The following is a 19997-nucleotide window of genomic DNA, read 5'->3' on the forward strand; positions in this document are numbered from 1 at the left end:
AATCTAGATTTCATCACTGAGACTCTGGCGAACACCCAAGTTGTCACCACTGGGATCAGGCGCTCTCACCTGTGCACCAGAATGAGAACTATTCAATAACTGATGATCATGCGCCAACATATAACCTGAACAAGAATCTCTACCCACACTAGTCCTAGATGGATTGTCTCGTGAGCAGTACTTAGCTATTCTATGTAGATTCCACTTCTCCCCATTAGTCAAAACAACGTGCCACTGGTGAACCTCTGACTTGGGAAGGGACACGGAACTTACGCACACCCTTTAGCCAACGACCAGATCTGACTTTGACCCAATCTCCAGTTTGAAGATTGGTGTGGGACCTCAACTGGGAATGAACAAGAGTGGGTACAGAAGTGGGTTTAGATACATCAACAGACACACTCTTCCCTTCCAATAACTCTGACCCAAGAGGGTACTAGCCTGGTAGAGGGTTTCCGCCCCACGCATGGCAACAAAGGGAACACCTGTAGTAGTATTTTCAGTGGTGCGGTAAGCCCACACTAATTTGTTCAAGGTTTCGTCAACATACAGGTTATTGGCGAGAGCAAGACCTATTTCACCTTTAATCATACGGTTGGCTCTCTCCACAATACCATTGGATTGGGGATTATAAAGTGCAGCGAGAGAGAGTTTAATCCCACAATGGCATAAAAATTCACAAATTTCACTAGAAGTCAACAGTGTGCCATAGTCGGTTATAAGAACAGTGGGATAGCCTTCTTTAAAGATACTGCGCAACACTTTTATGGTGACTCTAGTGGTAATTTCTTAAAGTAGGTACACTATCAACCTTCTAGAGTGAACATCCATGACAACCATTGCAAATCTCTTTTTGGGATGAACCTGACATCGGTCCAATGAAATCAAGGCAAACACTATGCCAACTTACACCAGGATCATGGATGGAACTCGGGACAGACTGTGGCCCAACCTTCAAACTCTTCTCACACTCTTTGCACTTGCTGCACCTTTCAACCCACTCAACCACCTCACCATCCATTCCCGGCCACCAGAACTCGCTCCTCAATCTTTTCTTGGTAATGGACTGCCCCAGGTGTCCTTCATGGGCTATGTCAAATAACCTCTTGCGAATACCAAACGGAGGAACAATCTTATCACCTTGCATGACAATCTGGTCTGCAACAATGGATAATTTGTTGCTAATCGCATTAAAATGTCTCACATTACAAGGCAAGGCACTCTCTCTTTGCCCACCTTGGAGTACGAGGTAAAGAACAGACTTGAGTACCTCATCTTGTACCATAGCGCTCTCCCACTCTTCTTTGCTGACCACACCACAACTCCATTGAACGTCTTCCACACTGGAAATGGCACCTTCCCTTGCACGCTTAGTCACTCCAATTTTATCTACTGTCTCCCACTCCAAAGAAACGCGACAAGCAGTCTGCTAGGACATTACGCCAACCGGAAATTAACTCAATTTGGAAGTTGTACTCTTGCAACCTGGAGGCCAGACAAGCCAGTCTGGCTGACCCTGTCCCTGCCCGACCTGGTGACAAAATTTTAAGCAGGGGCTTGTGGTCAGTTCGGAGAAGAATCTTACGCCCCCAAACATACGTTCTGAAATATTCAACACCCCAGGTGGCAGCTAAGGTTTCTTTTTCTATTACAGAGTAATGACGTTCAATGGTTGTCAAGGTGCGTGAAGCGAACGCCACAGTTTTTTCTGAAATACCATCATTCTGAGACAAGACTGCACCAATACCAGTGTCACTTGCATCAACTGTGAATTGTTTTGGCATCAACATCAAATGGCACAAGAATCCCTGCAGCACAAATTTCAAGTTTGATGTTTTCAAAACAGGTGTTCTGGTCTGCTCCCCAAGTAAAGTTTTCACCCTTTCTCATAAGTACTTTCAAATATTCTGTTTTGCTTGCAAAGTTCTTCACAAACTTGGAATAATACTCAATTAACACAAGAAAGGAACGCAATTGATCCTTGCTACTTGGAGTGGGAGCCAACCTTATGGAAGCAAGCAAATATATTTTGGGTTTAATACCTTCGGCAGAAAGGGAGTGCCCCAAGTACTGTACTTCCATGACAAGGAAAGCATATTTTTCCCTACGTAGCGTTAAACCATATTCCAGAAGCCTTGCAAGAGCTTCTTTTAATGCCAAGTTGTGACTTCTCTCACTATCACCAAATACTAGGATATCGTCCTGGAAGTAGACAGGGCTGTGGAATTCCTATAGCCCGACGCCCGGGACATATTGTTTGGGGTCAAGGGCAACAAGTTTTAAATGTCTATTTTGTCCTTGGGACAAGTAGGCCCAACCCCCTAAAGCACAAACCCTTTAGCTGCCAGTTTACAATACCCCATTTTGGATCAAGGCAGGGCATCGTCTACAGTTAAGGTAATATGTGTCCATTTGTTAACAGTTCAAACTTGTATTTATGGTTCATTAATGCAAAGCCTTTATTAGTAGGGTGAGCACTTAAAGTAAATGTGGTCAGCTCTGCCTGCACTACTGACTGTGGTTCCAGTATAAACGTGTACACACGTTTTCAAAGTTTAGTAATATGAGGCTATGTATAATGCTGACAGAATGCTCTGATTATATGCAAATATTTGCAGAAGCTTAAAAGCAACAGTGATGATTCTTTGCTTTCAAAATAAAATGTTCACAAACAAATGCAAAAAACTGTTTTTGGTCTCAAAAAGCACACTGCCACAGCAGTTCCAGGCACTGAACAAAGCTACTTTGTGTGCCAATATGCTCCTTGTAATAGAGCAGAATACTGTCACAGTGAAGCCAGCTGATAGACCGAGAGAAGGAGAGAGACACATAATTTTACTAAACACAAAAGGTCATGGTTAACCCCAGGCCTAATTAGAGGCCCAATTATTGAAAGAAAGTCTCAAAAGTGCATCCATGGTATATATCCATGCATTAAGTGCATATATGCAGTCTCCGTGAATTCACAAGAATTTAAAGAAGTAGGCCAAGAAATAGTACTCCAAGAAAATATTTGTGAACTGCATTTTAGCATGAGCAAATGTACTTGTGTAGATTTGCTCATGTGAAAATCTGAACGTTTCAAGTTCACTTTTCCTCCAACCACTTTATTTCCCAACCCTGAAGAAGTTTTAGGTCTGCCACTGCCAGGAGTAAATTTCCAACCTTTTTCAGTATGGGAAAAGATTAGAAAAGAGTTGGTGAAAACCCTTAAAACATGCAAGTTAGTAGGTTTGCACAGACTCAAAACGGCATTCCAACCCTTGAACTATTGCTTACCACTTCCTTCAGCCCCAGTATGTAGACCTGCAGAAACGTAGCAACATAAGGGAATTGCTAGTATTCAAACCCTACTATGGTACAAGCCCTAGCATAATTAGAGAGGCTTTATCAGAACTCTTGCATAATGAGATTGCTGCCGTAATTTGTCGCCACATTACATGGCACAAACGGGACAAGTGGATTTTGTTACAGGACAAGTAGATTTATGAAGCAACCTGCCCCATGGACAAGTAGATATTTTTATTAAATTCCACACCCCTGAGTAGATGATATTTTCCAGGCCTTTAAACACTTCTGACACCATCATCTGAAAAACACTAGCAGCCAAGGACAATCCAAAAGGCATCCTAGTGAATTGGAAGATATCTTCCATGTTAATGAAGGCTGTCAAGTGTTTAGAGGAGTCATGTAACCATATTTGATGATAGGCGTGACGAAGGACCAATTTTGAGAAAAATGTAGCACCTTGCAACAATAAGATTAACTTGTTAACGTTAGGCAGGGGAAAGGTATCAGGAATGATATTTTGATTTAAACTCCTCAAGTCAACACAAACGTAAATTTCCATCCGCCTTCTCTGTGGTGACAACAGGAGAAACCCAAGCAGAACACTCAACAGGTTCAATGATCCCATTGGATAACATTTCATCCAACATCTTTTTGACTTCGCCCCTCACCATAATGGGAACTTTTCTGAGCTTATGCTGAACGGGATAGCTCCAGACTTAAGTTTTATTTTGTGAACATAACCTTCTAGGTTTCCAATTTGATCACTGAACACTTCCTTACCTCCCTCAAAGATGTCTTCAGCAGTGAGGTCACCCACCACCATCACTTGCTCAACACCATGGGGGTCAATCTTATTATGTAGGTCATACTGGTAGTACCAACCCAAGATGGGAGGCCCTGAGTCAGCCACGTAAACTTTTCCCTTAACAGACCTATTTTTAAAAGAAATATCCGTCAAAATATAACCCAAAATGTCTAGCTTCTCTTCTTGATACCCACCTGGATTTATATCTTTAGGTAACAAACTTACATTGTGCCATTCTTGTTGATAGATCTTCTTGGGTACGGTGGTGTAAAACGACCCTGAATCTACCATAAGGTCAACCTTTGTTAGCAATGACAAACTCTGCCTTGGGCCTGTGTCTTCTCTTATCTAAAAATGAAGAGCTAGTAAGAAGAACCTCTTCATTGTCATCTACTTCAATTTGAGAAAGTTCAACACAAAGAATTCTGTCAGGCCTAGATAAGCTCTCACTAAATTGTGCCTCCTCGGTCAACATGGCCACCTTTCCTTTGTTGACTTCTCTTCACATTCTAGCAAAACGACCTTTACGGCCACACTTCCTGCACTCCTTGCCAATAGCCCAGCAGTTTTTTGAATCTGCTGTGTGATAAGTGCTACCACACTTGCCACACATCTTATTACCAAACTTGCTGGGATACAACCTGAAGCCAGAAAAGCTCTTACCACCTTTGCCACTAAATTTGGTGGACGCAGCCACCTCCCCTTCACTTCCCTCCACAACATATGCTTGCCCCTTCACCAGTACTGTTCATTTTGGAATCTCCGCGATCCATCTCCTTCATACAAAACTCGGACTCTACAACTATATTTGCTATATCAATGGCATCCTTTAGAGTGGGATCTTTGGCAGCCCACAACCGTTCTTGAGTCTTTCTGCTTCTGCATTGCACAATCAGTTGATCACATATCTCCGCAGCCATGGGACCAAATCTACATTTGAGGGAGAGTTCATGCAGTCTTGTAACAAAGTAATTGATTCCCCAACTCTCTGTGGTTGAGTATAGAATTTTAACCTCCTAACAACATTGTCTCCATCGCAAACCTCTTGTCCAATCTTTTCCGTGCTTCTTGACAGACATCTTCAATAGGTTGGCCACATTTGTTAGTGACAACTGGAAGGTACTTGAAAATGTGTTGACCCTCTTTACCCAGACAGGTAAGTAACATCGCTCTTTTCCTGCTGGAGCTAAAATCCTGAGCATCCAACGCTTCCAGGTAGTTGTCGAAGAGGTCGATCCACTCGATGCTAGGACTACCAGGTTGAGTGAAAAAATGGAGAAGAAACTGCTGTGACTTCCTAATTTCACAGTAGTATGTCAAAAGGAAAGTGACTTTTTTATTGTATCAATTAACAAATTGTTACAAAGTTTCCTATAAAATATCCTCAAAACTTGCTTACTACAGTTACAATTATTAACTGCTTTACAAATTTAATGTACTGCATTCTGCTAAAACAAATCCTGCGATGCAGGTCATGGACAATAGTCAAATGTCAAAAGGAAAAAATAAAAAAAATACTGTAGTGCACACTCTGGCAGAACAAGTTTTTCAGAGCTGTTTTCCGAAATGATATGAAAATGAAGGTTATTAAACGCTGGCAAACTTGCAAAAAGGGATCAGCACTCAAAAATCAACTTCCTCTTTACCCACGTATATTGGTCTGTTAGCAAAATTGTGCTAAGCGAGACTTAGTTACATGAAAATGCCAGAAAAACAATAAAAGTCTGTCACTTTAAGAAATGAAGTTCCTCCCACTTAGGCGTGTCTCACTCTGCTGCTCGGTAATCAATTTCACGCGCATTCCTCTCAAGACTAACCGCTCCACCTCATAAGCGGAAATGCGGCCAGGCAGGACTGCAATTGAACTATCACTTTTGGCTCCAGACTCTCCACGTCTGCACATGGGAACCGCAAAACAACCAGAGTGTCAGCAACAACATCAAACTGTGCTCTTTACAGTTAAACGGACACCGATGTATCTTGTTAGGGGTCCATTCACAAATCTTCTTACCCCTCAACCAAACAACTTTCAAGACGGTGCCTCACACATCTGCTGCGTAGAACAGCGCTCTCCACCATCAGGTAGGCACTAAAGCAGCATGTTGGGGGTCAATTCTCTCACACTCTTATCCCTCAGCATATCCGCTTTGTCCGCAGTTCCTCAGTTCTTGAGCCACGGCACACGTAGATTCTTTGCTGCAGACTATGTGCTTCGCCGACTGAAGCTTGTCGCCAAAAACATGCTACGATCATGAATGACATGAAGGCGGTTAACGATCTCAGTAGGTTTATCCTTTACAGCACATAGTCGCTGCGTGTCTTGCGCCTCAGCCAGCAGCAACTGCCAAGGTCATGAGGAACACCACGTAACAATAGAACGTTAGGACAGTAAGATTCTACAGAGGCGCGCGGCCTCAAACACATGGGAAATCATAACACTCTCTGCCTTCTGAGACGAAGGAGGTGTGTGTATAAAAAGGGGGACCCAGATCTTTAGATCACTTCTGGGCATCAAGACGAACCTTTGCTGAGGAGAAGAACCAGGAAGCTGAAGGAGGAGACTACCCCTCTGCTGTGTGTTTGGGGGTTGGCCTCCAGTGGTCGCTTCATTGCCAAAGAAAGGAGAAAAGGACTGAGTGTGCTTTCATCATCTTGAAGAAGCTCTCCAAGTGCTTGAAGATTGAGATTGCCTCTTAACTGAAGTCTCAGGGATACAAGACTTCACCACCAGCTCCCCCCTGAATTCCCTTGCTAGGAATTGAAGTGCCTGCTGTTGTGCTGGGCCTTCTAAGAGACTGCATGTCGCTGGGAGCTGGAGGCGCGACTCGAAAACAAAAGAAGAAGCGCGTCACCGCCACAGCAGTTGTCGACGCATCGCCTAGTAAGCGTGCTGCTGCTGACGCCATCGCATCACCGAGGCACGTCGCATCACTGGGGAAGCGTGCCGCCGCTGCAGAGGTCGTCGTCCCATCACTGGAGAAGCGTGTTGCAGGGCCTGTCGCGGGTCAGAATTTCACCGAGTGGCCTCACGGCCCGCATCGCATCTACGTTGTCACACCGTAACCAAGACACCATTTTGTCACATCGCACCAGAGCGTCATATCGCAGTAAGAAACTGGCACGTCAACTCCCCTGCACAGCAGTAAGGAACCGACGCATCCACTCCCCTGAGTGTAAGTAACGGCGCATCACCTTTCCTGCGACCCTTTTGTTTTCCGTTACGCATCCCAGGTACTTTGAGAATAAAGTGTCGAATTTACAATCTAAAGCGAACTAAGCTATTTTTACCATTTTTAAAGTCTTATTCTTATTACAGTATTGTGGATATTTGTCATTTGGTCTTGTGTTAAGTCTAGTAAAGATTATTTATTTTTCTAAACTGGTGTGGTGTCCATTTCTAGTGTTTCCACTGTATTACTGTATGTGTTCACAAATGCTTTACACACTTCTGCTTTACACACTGCCTCTGAGATAAGCCTGCCTGCTCGTGCCAAGCTACCAAGGCGGTGAGCAGGGGTTATTTTAGGAGTGTAGCCCCTTACCCGGACTAGACGCAAGGGTCCCTATTTGGACAAAGGTGCCAACCATTGCCAACTAAAGACCCCCCAATCTAACAGACAGCATATACCAACCTACGTTCTCACATGCCGGATGCCACTTTAAGGGATATTTTTAATTAAAATCTAAGAAATTAACAGGCTGAGATTCTCATACCGCTTTCGGCAGGGCTTTATAATTTAAAGCTTAAGCTACTTGCTCTGTTTTCCCACAGTAGCTATTACAATGTAAACTATAATTAGGGAACAAATTACCCACGGAAAACATAACCAAGAGGTCCTGAATCAATACTTTGCCATTTCACACACAGGATCGCCTCCCCACGCCCCAGCGCGATGAGGTCTCACATTGGCTTTTCTTTCCTTGCACATCAGATCGCTAGCGAGACTCGTTTATCTGTGCCGTGCTCATATTAACTACTACACTGTTTTCTTTAGGGGACCCTGGAAGTCTTAATTCGTAAAAGCAGTAAAGGTATCGTTATAATTGCCCAGTGTCTGTCCGCACACCGGTACCAATATGTGGTCTAATATACTTCAGATATACGAAAAACAAAATTCTGGCTTAAAAAAAAAAAAAAAACAAAAAAAAAACCACCCAAAACATATCCTTAAAGATTTCCGGGGTCTTGAAAATTGTAATAGCAAAAAGAAAAACGTAAAGTGTAAGTTACACTGTGTAACATCCATCATGAAAGCCACTTGTAAAAGAAAATGCATTGCTGACTAATTCAAATGAGGTTAGAAATCACGCGATGTTCCTGGCCTAAAAAAAAAAAAAATTCGCGTAAAATATTTTCTCAACAAAATGCGGTCTTTCATGCTGCCCTTTATCATAACTAAGATAGTAAGACAATAGACCTATATATAACTAGCCAGAGCCATACAAAAACATTTCGAGAGATCAGCTTTCCGATATACAAATCTCGAAACTATTATTCTTTGATATAATGGATAATACAGCAGAAGTCGTACTTCGACATTCTATAAAACGAAGGCAGATAAAGAATAAATACCCAGTTTGAAGCTTTATTTCAACGCACAACTCGTGTTACTTTGTTACGAACTTTACATTTGTTTTCAGAACACACATTTTTTTTAAATAAAGTTGGATTTTTTTTGCAGATTATATAGCGCGAATTGGACCCGGAGGTACACGAGTACCGGTTACGTTACACAAGGGCACATTCATTTTATTTAATTTTTTGGGTAGGCACGGGGAGATTAAGTTATCTGCCCAGAAACAAAGGATGTGGACGCGACCCCGAAGCTCTAACCTTGGTTTCTAGCACCTAAATCGGCAGCTCTAGAAGACAGACCACATCCTCGCCAGCGGCAACGATTGCGTCTCAAATATATAATAAAGAACTAGGGAGGAAAACATGGCTGCGATTTCCAATATGAATCATAAAAAGTAGTAACAGTATGTATAAATTAAGGTTTCAATGTAGTTTTCCTAATCAAAGCAAACATATATATCGAGTATGTAGCCCACACACGCCAATAGTGCAGATTTGATCCGAAGACGCCCAGATTTTGAGATATCCCCAATTTAATCGTTAATGAATTTAACTAAATAGGAAAATGTTACGGGTCTGTAACTACCGCTCTCAGTAGCCCGTAACGTTGGCAGAGTTAAGTACCTGTGAAGAGATTCCAGTCGCTGCACTCTACACTGACACAGTTGAAAGCTCCCTCCGAGTCCGAGTGGGGGGAGGAGCATGACGAGGCGTAGGAAGGCGAAAGACATGGCTCATTCAAGACGAACGAGACCCCAAGCTCTCCCCCGGTATAACTCATCCGCTCCAAATCCAGACTCTGCAAGTCGCTCCCCTTCAACGACCCTTCAACCACCATGCTTGCTCAGACCAAACAGGAAGTACGCACAATAAATGACACACGATGTCACTATGCGGAAACTCTATTTTCAGGGCTTATGTAAACTTTCCCGTTTCCGGAAATCCACCTATCGACAACCAGTGAGATCACACTGCTGGAAAGTCATTGGACGCTTCTGTTGCTGACCCCGCCCTATATTGCAATTTCAGGCGGAACTATTTAGATCGAGCCTAGGCAGCGCCCATCCTGTGTGGAAGACCTGCTGTTATCAGTATACCTAGTATAATCCCGCCTGGTTCACTCCTGCATTGCTTTTCTTTGTTGGATGGTTAATGGTTGGTGCTCCCGATATATCAATGCCCTTTCACCCAGGAGCACGGCCAACTACAGTTTCCTTACACTGAACTTGTTTATGCGTTCCTATGGGGACTATTTGTTTTATTTCCTATACATCAAATAGATCAACACTCACTATTTATAATTGTCAGATATTATTGTTTCTAGTCAGAACAAATTAAATCAAGTGCAACCTTGAATTTCGTGATAACTTTCATCCATATTTCATAGATTCATTTGATGGAGCAGGGTTTTTGGGAAATAAAACCTGCTAGGATTGAACTCCTCGTGCAAATTATTAAACAAATGGTGTGAAAATTAACAGTGCAAAACTATCAAGCATTTGCAATGCAATAGATCTCGCATTCACACAAGTTTTAACTTATTGGCATTATAAATGACAATGCCTTTTATTTATGTTTTGGGTTTTAACCCCTTCGCTGCCAGGCCTTTTCCCCCTCCTGTGCCAGGCCTTTTTTTGGCTATTTGGGGTAGTGCGCGCTTAGGCCCCTGTAACTTTTTGACCGCATTAGGTAGCCATGCCAAATTTGCGTCCTTTTCTTCCAACATCATGGGGATTCTAAAGGTACTCAGGGTTTGTGTATTCCCCTGGAGGGGTCACAGAAAAGAGCCAAAATACAGCAACATTTCTTTTTTTTTTTAAAAAATTGGAAAAACGGGCTGCAAATGAAAGCATCTGGGTTTTTCCCTGCAAATGTTATCAAAAAAGGGGTTGTGGGGTTGAAATCACCATTTTTCCAGCTTTTCGGGGATACTTGACTTTTGTCAGAAACCCAACATTTTATACACAGTTTTGGCATTTTTCTGGGACATAGCCTATTTTTGCAATTTTTTGTGCTTTTGACCTCTTTCCAGTTAGTGGCTGATATGGGTACAAAAGCAATAGTGGATCCTGGAAAGCTATACATTTTCGAAAAGAAGACAACATTCTGAATTCAGCAAGGGGTCATTTGTGTAGATCCATCAAGGTTTTTTTTATAGAAACAAACAGTTAAATGTAGGATAAATTGAAATTTAGTTGAAAAAAACAGCCTTTTGTGTCAACGTTTTCACCTGTAACTTCTTCTAATTATGACAGCTCTTTGAAAGCAATATACCGTTGCATCCGCTGGACATTACTGGTTGTGGGGATATATAGGACTTGTAGGTTCACCAAGAACCCGACGAACCCAGAGCCAAAAACTGAGTAGTAACTTGCAATGGTTTTTTATTATGTACCGGGTATATAGTAATTATTCTGTAAAAAAGTGTACATGGAAAAATCGGTATGAAAGACACCTATGTATTTCTGAAATGGGAACAAAATATAGAGTTTAGAAACAGTAGATATTTGCACATTTCTGAAATTGGGAATACTCATACTAGCATGAGAATTATCAGTCATTTGGAAAGCAGAAATGCATGGAAAGTCATTAGATAATAACAGTTCCTTTACAAATCTGAATTACTCTAAGTCTCCCGATAAAAATGGTACCTCACTTGTGTGGGTAGGCATAGTGCCCACGACAGGAAACGGCGCAAAACGCAACGTGGTCACACCACATTTTCACAATGCAAAATTACCCTTTTTTTGCAAAGTGCCTAGCTCTAGTTTTTGAACCCTAGCTCTGCGGGCACCTTGGGAAACCTAGCAAACCTATACATTTTTGAAAACTAGACAACCAGGGGAATCTAGTATGGGGTTACTTGACTGCCTCCCACCAGGGTCTGTTACCCAGAATCCCTTGCAAACCTAAAAAATTGTCAAAAAAAACACATTTTCCCCACATTTCTGTCGTGGAAAGTTCCGGAATCTGCGTGGAACCACAAATTTCAACCCACCCCGCGTTCCCCAAAGTCTTACGAGAAAAACGGTACCTCATTTGTGTGGGTCGGCCTAGTGCCCACGACAGGAAACGGCGCAAAACGCAACCTGGTCACACCTCAATTTCGCAGTGAAAAATGACCCTTTTTTGGAAAAATGACTAGCTGTAGTATTTGAACCCTAGCTCTGCGGGCACCTTGGGAAACCTAGCAAACCTATACATTTTTGAAAACTAGACACCCAGGGGAATCCAGGATGGGGTGACTTGACTGCCTCCCACCAGGGTCTGTTACCCAGAATCCCTTGCAAACCTAAAAAATTGTCAAAAAAACCACATTTTCCACACATTTCTGTCGTGGAATGTTCCGGAATCTGCGTGGATCCACAAATTTCCACCCACCCCGCGTTCCCCAAAGTCTTACGAGAAAAACGGTACCTCACTTGTGTGGGTCGGCCTAGTGCCCGCGACAGGAAACAGCGCAAAACGCAACCTGGTCACACCTCAATTTCGCAGTGAAAAATGACCCTTTTTTGGAAAAATGACTAGCTGTAGTTTTTGAACCCTAGCTCTGCGGGCACCTTGGGAGATGTAGGAGAGTAGGGTCTGCTATCCTATGGTCACCCCAAATTTTTGCTTTTTGCTTCACTGGTTTTTGACATATTGAGGCTGTGGGCCTGCCAATCAGACCCCCAGCCTGCTGTTCTCTCTACTAAATTTACACTATGCACCCTAGGTGCATAACCAATTGGAAGTGGATCACCCTGTGAGCCCCTGTACCAGTGTACACTAGGTACCCAGGGCATTGGTGTATCTAAGGCCTGCCAGGGGCTGAAGCATGTATTATACCACCCCAGGCTTGGCCTAACAAATTTGACACAACTGGCTGATCACTCAGCTGGGATAAGTTGGTGTAACCACCTCTTACTTAGGTGTAGTATACCTATACCTAACCTTAAATGGGACACATGTTAACCTATAAGTCACTCCTATGGCAGGCCTTAACAATCCTGAAGGCAGAGTGCTTGGTTCCATGTGAGATGGTGCTCTGGCATGAGCTGAGCCTGTCTGCAGTGGTCGGAACAACTTCCTTCTACTGTTTCCAGATATCATCATACCATATACTCTTAAGTGCATTATGAACCTCGCGGTTAAATGCTAACTTTGGTTTGGCTTTATCAAAACATGTCGAGTAAGGTGTCATACGAATTGGAATACTAACCCCTCGCCAATTCTGGCGACGGGGTTAGCATTCCACCCTTCTAGAGGGACACAACATGTACAGTACCTGAAACCCGGGTAAAATCAGACATAGCCTCAGCTCCACAAAATGGATGCTGCCACCACAGACACAAGTCTGCCCTCCTGCTGCTGGGAGTCCTTCCAGCTTGGGAGGTGTGGACAAAGGGTTTCCTGCCAGGGGAGGTGCGTGCACCACCCCAGACAGGATTTTGTGTATTGGTCAGGTAGGGCTTGAGAGAAACCAGACATGCCTGAGGCTCACAAGGAGCCTCGGTGCATATGCCAGTTCAATCCGGTCCTGGGGCACACCAGTCCCGGGCCTGGGGCGAGCTGGACAAAGGATTGGGGGTGTAACCACCCCCCTTCCTGGTCCCACCCTTAGGGAGGGACCTAGCAGGTAGTCCGGCCCCTAGAATCCGCTTAAAGGTAGGAGCTGTGTCCTAAGACTTCAGACATCCTGGAATCAACTTAACTACAAGAAGAAGACGGGAACTTCGACGCTCTGCCGCACAGAGGACTGAAGCCAATCTCCCCTGTGGTCAGGGAGTGACCACCTTGCTAACGCAAGCACCATCCAGCGAATCAACATCTGCTTTGCTGCCGCCTCCCGCCGGAGCCCGAGCCCAGAGACTGACAAGACCTGGACCTCCAGACCTCTCACCGCCCGATCCACAGTCCCTGAAAAAGAGGAACCCGTGGAGGCACCGAGACACGTGGAGCCAGCCATCTTGAAAAGACCACGACAAGCTGCAAGCGCAACAACCGAGGCTCCCTCCAAGTTGTGCTTTGGGATCTGAGAAGCCCAACACCCGAGCAGCATCTGCACCAAAGGTGAGCCCTCCAGCATCTCCACGATCTGCGTGGGGCCCTTCTGCATTTTGCCACTCGACGTGCCTAACCGGTTACTGGCCCGCTGGCTAGTGGCCATCTTGGCGACGAACTTCAAGAACTACACCGCTGGTCTGGTTGCTCCAGACTGGCCCTTGCTCCCCTTCAAAGGAGCAGTCCCTCTGACCTTGCTGGTCAGAACCATCAGCTTATTTCGTTTTCCACAACAATTGCTTTTGCCAAGGCTTGTTTGCTTCGATCAAGTCGCCGACACCGCAGACAGCGAGAGCCTGCGTGGGACAGCTCGTGAACCGACTCCTGGACGTCGTTGACCTTCAGGGACCACGTGGCTGCAGAGACAAGCTACACCTTTCTTCCTGTTTGCACCCGACATCGCCTGGTACCCACCTGGTGCCACGCTGGTCACTGGCTAGTGACTGTGAACACTGTCCCCTCTGCTTACAGGTCTTCTACAACTCCGATCCACTCTTGGATCCACCGCATCTCTTCCGGACCGATCGCCTGCAGCATCTTTGTCTTCAGGCTCCATTGAACAGATAGAAGAAACCCGACGCACTTCGAGGCCTATGCACCCGCTTCCTGTGGGTGAGGTAAAGCTGGCACTCCGGTGCCCAAGTGTAGAGTATCATCTCTAGTGTCTGTGTTTCCAATCTTGAGTTCATAGTCCATCCGGAAGATCCTTTTTGCAGTAACTTTGTAACTTTTACGCACCCATTGAAAACCTATGGGAGCTCGCGGGTGACTATTTGCTCTGCACACGCAACCCGTGGACCTCCTGGTCACTAACTAAAGTTAGCTCCTTGTAGGCCCAGCGATTCTAGAGGCCCTAGGCCTTTTCCCTTTTCTGTTTGTGGTACTTATACCACTATTTTAGTATATGGTTTGAGCGGCCACCAGGGCCTATCCATATAAAGTGCAACTTCTGTGTATTCTAACGTATTCTTGTTTAACGATTTGTGCTCCTGTGCTCATAAAGAGTCTAGGGGATACTTTGAGAAATAAATACATATATATTTTCAATATATATCTGTGTGGTGTCCTTTCATTGGTATAGAAGGGGGTTACATTTGGTAAAACAGCCTGCTTAACACGCTTCACGAGTTTAGCCTCAAAGACTGCTTAGCCTACGCTACCACTAGGGCAGCTAGTCCGAAAAGGTTGACTTACAACCACACCATAAGGGTTGCTTGGCATGGTACAAGGTGGTCACTTTAACTAGTGAACATCATATACCAGGCCAACTTCTCACATTGGTGAGCAGCGGTTGGATTTGAGCTTGCTGTGTTTTACCATTGTAATCTCTTGGTTACCAATTGAAAGATCACATAGGTACCTGTAGGTACATATAAAACAAGATTAGATATACTTAAGTTCTACTGAACTTAGTTGTTGTAGAGCAAAGGGAATAGCACACCCTGACTACAACTACTAGATAGGTTTAGTAGGTAAACCCAAGTGTAGGTAGATTACAACACATCCACCCACACTTAAGAGCAATGGCTGGGGCAGAGGGGTCCAATGTACCCATCTCTGTTGAGAGTGACCCCCAGAGGGCACCATCCATCTTTGCTACCCTAAATCAAAATGAGCTCAGGCAGTTGGCAAATATCAGGGGCCTTAAACAGCCCAAGAATCCTACTTCTGCTGAACTCAGAGAGCTTTTACAGGCTGATGAAGATCAGAAAGCTCTCAGGAAAGCCTCCCAGTTAGGCCCCTTAGGGACAGGAACAGGAGGCCCCCCTTCTGAAGATGCTACTGAAGTACCCCTTTCCAATAGTCATCCCTTAGATGAGAATCATACTACAGAGGAGGAAAGTGGTGGGGATACAGAAGGTAGTGAGGATGAAGGGAGACCTAGCCCAGTGCCAAGTGTTATACGTGGCCCAGCTAACTTAAGGCTATTGGGGACTGACAATGGGATCACCCCATTGGATCTCCCCAGTGGACTTAACCAGGGGTCTGGGAGGCAAAGGAATCACTCAGGTGAATCTAATGCTTCTCATACCTCTAGAGGCTCTCAAGGTCACTCCAGGAGAAGGATGACCACCCCTCAGAGGAGGGAGCATGAGGCCAGAATGCAAGAAGCCCAGCTGAGGATCAGGAAGCAGGAGCTAGAAGTAGCTCTGATGGAAGAGAAACTGAGCAAGGCTAGGCAGCATAAAGAGAGTGGGTCTATACCCACTGGTGGCAGCATTGTCCCTAAGGACAAAGATAGGGTCTTTGATAATAGGAACCTGTCCAAGGTTGTGCCCCCCTACAAAAGTGGGGATGACATCCACAAATGGATGACTGCTCTTGAGAGAGCTTGCAAAGTGCAGCAGGTTCCTGAAGACCAGTGGGCAGCAATCTTATACCTCTCCTTTGAGGGGAGAGGCAGAGATAGACTCCTCACTGGTAGAGAAGAGGATGTCAGAAATTACAGAGTCCTGAAGAGTGTCCTAGTTGATGGGTTAGGCTTAACCACTGAACAGTACAGGTTAATGTTCAGAGACACCCAGAAGACACAGACTCAGGACTGGTCTGAATACATTGAATGTGCCACTAAGGCTTTGGAGGGTTGGTTGCTGGGAAGTAAGGTATCTGATTATACAGGATTGTACAATTTGATGATGAGAGAACAGATTTTAAATAACTGTCAAAACCAGCAACTGCATCAACACTTGGTTGACTCTGATCTGACCTCTCCCCAAGAATTGGGAAAGAAGGCAGACAAATGGGTCAGAACCAGGGTTAAGCAAAAGAACCAGAACCAGGGCCAAGGGGGTGATCAGAAGAAAACAGACCAAAAGGGTGGAGATCAGAATTTTAAAGACCAGAAGTCTTCAACAGGGCCCCAAACTAGTACTAAAGAGGGTGGGTCCCAGCCTAAAGGGAAGAAGAAAGAAGGTCAAAAGAAACCCTGGTGCAACTCTTGCAAAAATACAACTCACTGGACTAGTGATTGTAAAAAGGGTGGAGCCCCCAACACTGTTGCCCCTAAGGCACCTGCTCCCAGTACTACTGTTAGCAGTGTTGGTCCCCAGACAAAGGGTGTAGTGGGAATCACTATGGGAACTGAAGGAGATTCTGACTTAGACAGAACCCTGACACAGGCAGTCCTGATCTGTGATGGGGACATAGATTTGTCCCTGACTGTGAGCCCCAGTAACCTGGGCAAGTACAGACAGACTCCTTTAATTAATGAAAAAGTGTCACTATGGTGACACCAGGCTTTGTGGATCCTGGACAGTACATACCAGGTGAGAATTACCTGGTGACCAATGCCAGCAATGCCACTACTTCACATAGTGTGGCAGTTGTTAACTTCTCATGGGGAGGGGTAACTGGCCTCAAAAGGGTTGTGGTTAGTGCAGACCTCCCAGTAGAATGTTTGTTGGGCAATGACCTAGAGAGTTCTCTATGGTCTGAAGTGGAGTACAGGACACATGCAGAGATGTTAGGTATATCACCACATGTCCTTGCTGTGACCAGGTCACAGGCCAAAAAGTGCCTTACTGAACCACAGGTCTTGGATCCTGGAACAATGGACCAAGCACCTACCAAGAAGAAGAACAGGAGGGTCAAGGCTGTGCCTTCCCCCCTGCCTCAGAGTGATGATCAACCTTCCCAGGAAGCTGATCTAGAGAACCCTGAAGGAACTGTCCCTGAAGAGCTTGAACCTGATCAGGTTGAGTTTCTGGGGACAGGGGGACCTTCAAGGGCTGACTTGAGGCAGGCTCAGTTATCCTGTCCCTCTCTTGAACCCCTCAGACAGCTGGCTGCTGCTGAGGCTGCTGGGAATGCTCAAGGTACCCATAAAGTGTATTGGGATGATGGGCTCCTTTATTCAGAGGCTAGAGACCCCAAGCCTGGTGCAACCAGGAGGTTGGTTATACCTCTGCAATTTAGGGGCTTCCTTCTTACCTTGGCCCATGATATTCCTTTAGCAGGACACTTAGGCCAGAACAAGACTTGGGACAGGCTTGTCCCTCACTTTCACTGGCCTCACATGAATGAAGATACAAAGGAGTTTTGTCGCTCCTGTGTGACCTGCCAAGCCAGTGGCAAATCAGGTGGCACAACAAAGGCCCCCCTAATACCACTACCTGTGGTGGGGGTCCCCTTTGAAAGAGTGGGAATAGATATAGTGGGTCCCATGGATCCTCCCACTGCATCTGGGCACAGATTTATACTGGTGGTAGTGGATCATGCCACCAGGTATCCAGAGGCAATTCCCCTTAGGACCACTACAGCACCTGTTGTGGCCAGGGCCCTGCTGGGAGTATTCTCCAGAGTGGGGTTTCCTAAGGAGGTAGTTTCTGACAGAGGTACCAACTTCATGTCAGGATACTTGACAGCTATGTGGAAGGAATGTGGTGTCAACTACAAGTTCACCACCCCTTATCACCCACAATGCAATGGGCTTGTTGAGAGATTCAACAAGACCCTAAAGGGTATGATCAAAGGATTACCTGAAAAGCTCAGGCGAAGATGGGACATCCTTCTACCCTGCCTTCTGTTTGCTTACAGAGAGGTCCCACAAAAAGGAGTTGGCTACAGCCCCTTTGAATTGTTGTTTGGGCACCCTGTGAGAGTCCCACTGTGTTTAGTGAAGGAAGGATGGGAGTTACCTCTCAAAAAGCCTAAGCAAGACAAAGTGGACTATGTACTTTCTCTCCGCTCCAGGATGGCTGAGTATATGGAGAAGGCATCCAAAAACCTTGAGGCAAGCCAGGCCTTACAGAAAGCTTGGCATGACCAAAAGGCTGTCTTGGTTAAGTTTCAGCCAGGACAGAAGGTATGGGTGTTGGAGCCAGTGGCCCCAGCAGCACTCCAAGACAAATGGTCTGGACCCCATACAATCCTGGAAAAGAAGGGAGAGGTCACCTACTTGGTGGACCTAGGAACTCCCAGGAGTCCCCACAGGGTACTCCATGTTAACAGGTTAAAAGCATATGTTGACAGGGCAGACATGGGCTTGCTCATGGCTACAGATGAGGGACAGGAGGAAGAGAGTGACCCTCTCCCAGACCTGTTGTCTCAGAACCCTGAAGATGGCTCAGTTGAAGGAGTGACCCTTGGAGGCAACCTCACTGCCCATCAGCAGACTGAATGTAGACACGTTCTACAATCATTCCAACACATGTTTTCCCTAATACCAAGCCAAACTGACTGGTGTACCCATGTGGTGGACACTGGTGACAGTCTGCCTGTAAAGAACAAGCTTTACAGACAACCTGACCACGTCAGGGACTGTATAAAGGCTGAGGTACACAAAATGCTGGAATTAGGTGTCATTGAACCCTCAGAGAGCCCCATGGCTAGCCCAGTGGTTCTGGTCCCCAAACCTCACACCAAAGATGGCAAGAGAGAGATGAGGTTCTGTGTGGACTACAGGGGTCTCAATGCTGTCACCAGGACAGATGCACACCCTATTCCAAGGGCAGATGAGCTCATAGAGAAACTAGCTTCTGCTAAGTTTTTGAGCACATTTGACTTGACAGCTGGCTATTGGCAAATCAGATTAGCTGAGGAGTCTAAGGCCAAAACAGCATTCTCAACCCCAGGTGGGCACTACCAATTTGTGGTGATGCCCTTTGGTCTGAAGAATGCACCTGCCACCTTCCAAAGGCTGGTGAACCAAGTCCTTACTGGGTTGGATGACTTTTGTGCAGCATATCTTGATGACATTGCTGTCTTTAGCTCCACCTGGGAGGATCACCTGATCCACCTGAAGAAGGCTCTTGAGGCTCTGCAAAGGGCAGGCCTCACTATCAAGGCTACTAAGTGCCAGATAGGGCAGAGTAAGGTTGTGTATTTGGGCCACCTTGTAGGTGGAGGCCAAGTTCAACCACTGGAGAGTAAGATACAATCCATAAAGGACTGGTCCCCTCCAACCACCCAGACTCAAGTTCGAGCTTTCTTGGGCTTGACTGGGTACTACAGGAAGTTTGGTAAGAACTATGGGTCCATTGTGACTCCTCTTAATGATCTGACATCCAAGAAGATGCCCAAAAAGGTTCAGTGGACAGTAAGCTGTCAAAAGGCATTTGAAGACCTGAAGGAGGCCATGTGCTCTGCACCTATCCTGAAAAGTCCTGACTACTCCAAAGAGTTTATTGTCCAAACAGATGCTTCTGAGTTGGGTGTGGGAGCTGTGCTGTCACAACTTAATGTAGATGGTCAAGACCAACCCATTGCTTTTATTAGCAGAAGGTTGACCCCCAGAGAGAAGAATTGGTCAGCTATTGAGAGGGAGGCCGTTGTTGTGGTGTG

General features: G+C 45.4%; 1 protein-coding gene across 1 annotated transcript in view; it reads right to left on the reverse strand.

The window, feature by feature from the left end:
- The window catches only part of NFKBIZ (NFKB inhibitor zeta), a 448599-nt gene extending 439034 nt beyond the window's left edge, over nucleotides 1–9565 (reverse strand). Inside the window, exon 1 of the mRNA XM_085622425.1 lies at nucleotides 9297–9565. Coding sequence (XP_085478551.1) covers nucleotides 9297–9510 — 214 coding nt within the window. The 5' untranslated portion in view covers nucleotides 9511–9565. The remainder of the gene's footprint in view (nucleotides 1–9296) is intronic.
- Between the last annotated feature and the right edge of the window lie 10432 nt (nucleotides 9566–19997).

This window comes from Triturus cristatus, chromosome 8 (assembly GCF_964204655.1).
Source record: "Triturus cristatus chromosome 8, aTriCri1.1, whole genome shotgun sequence".
NCBI lineage: Eukaryota > Metazoa > Chordata > Amphibia > Caudata > Salamandridae > Triturus > Triturus cristatus.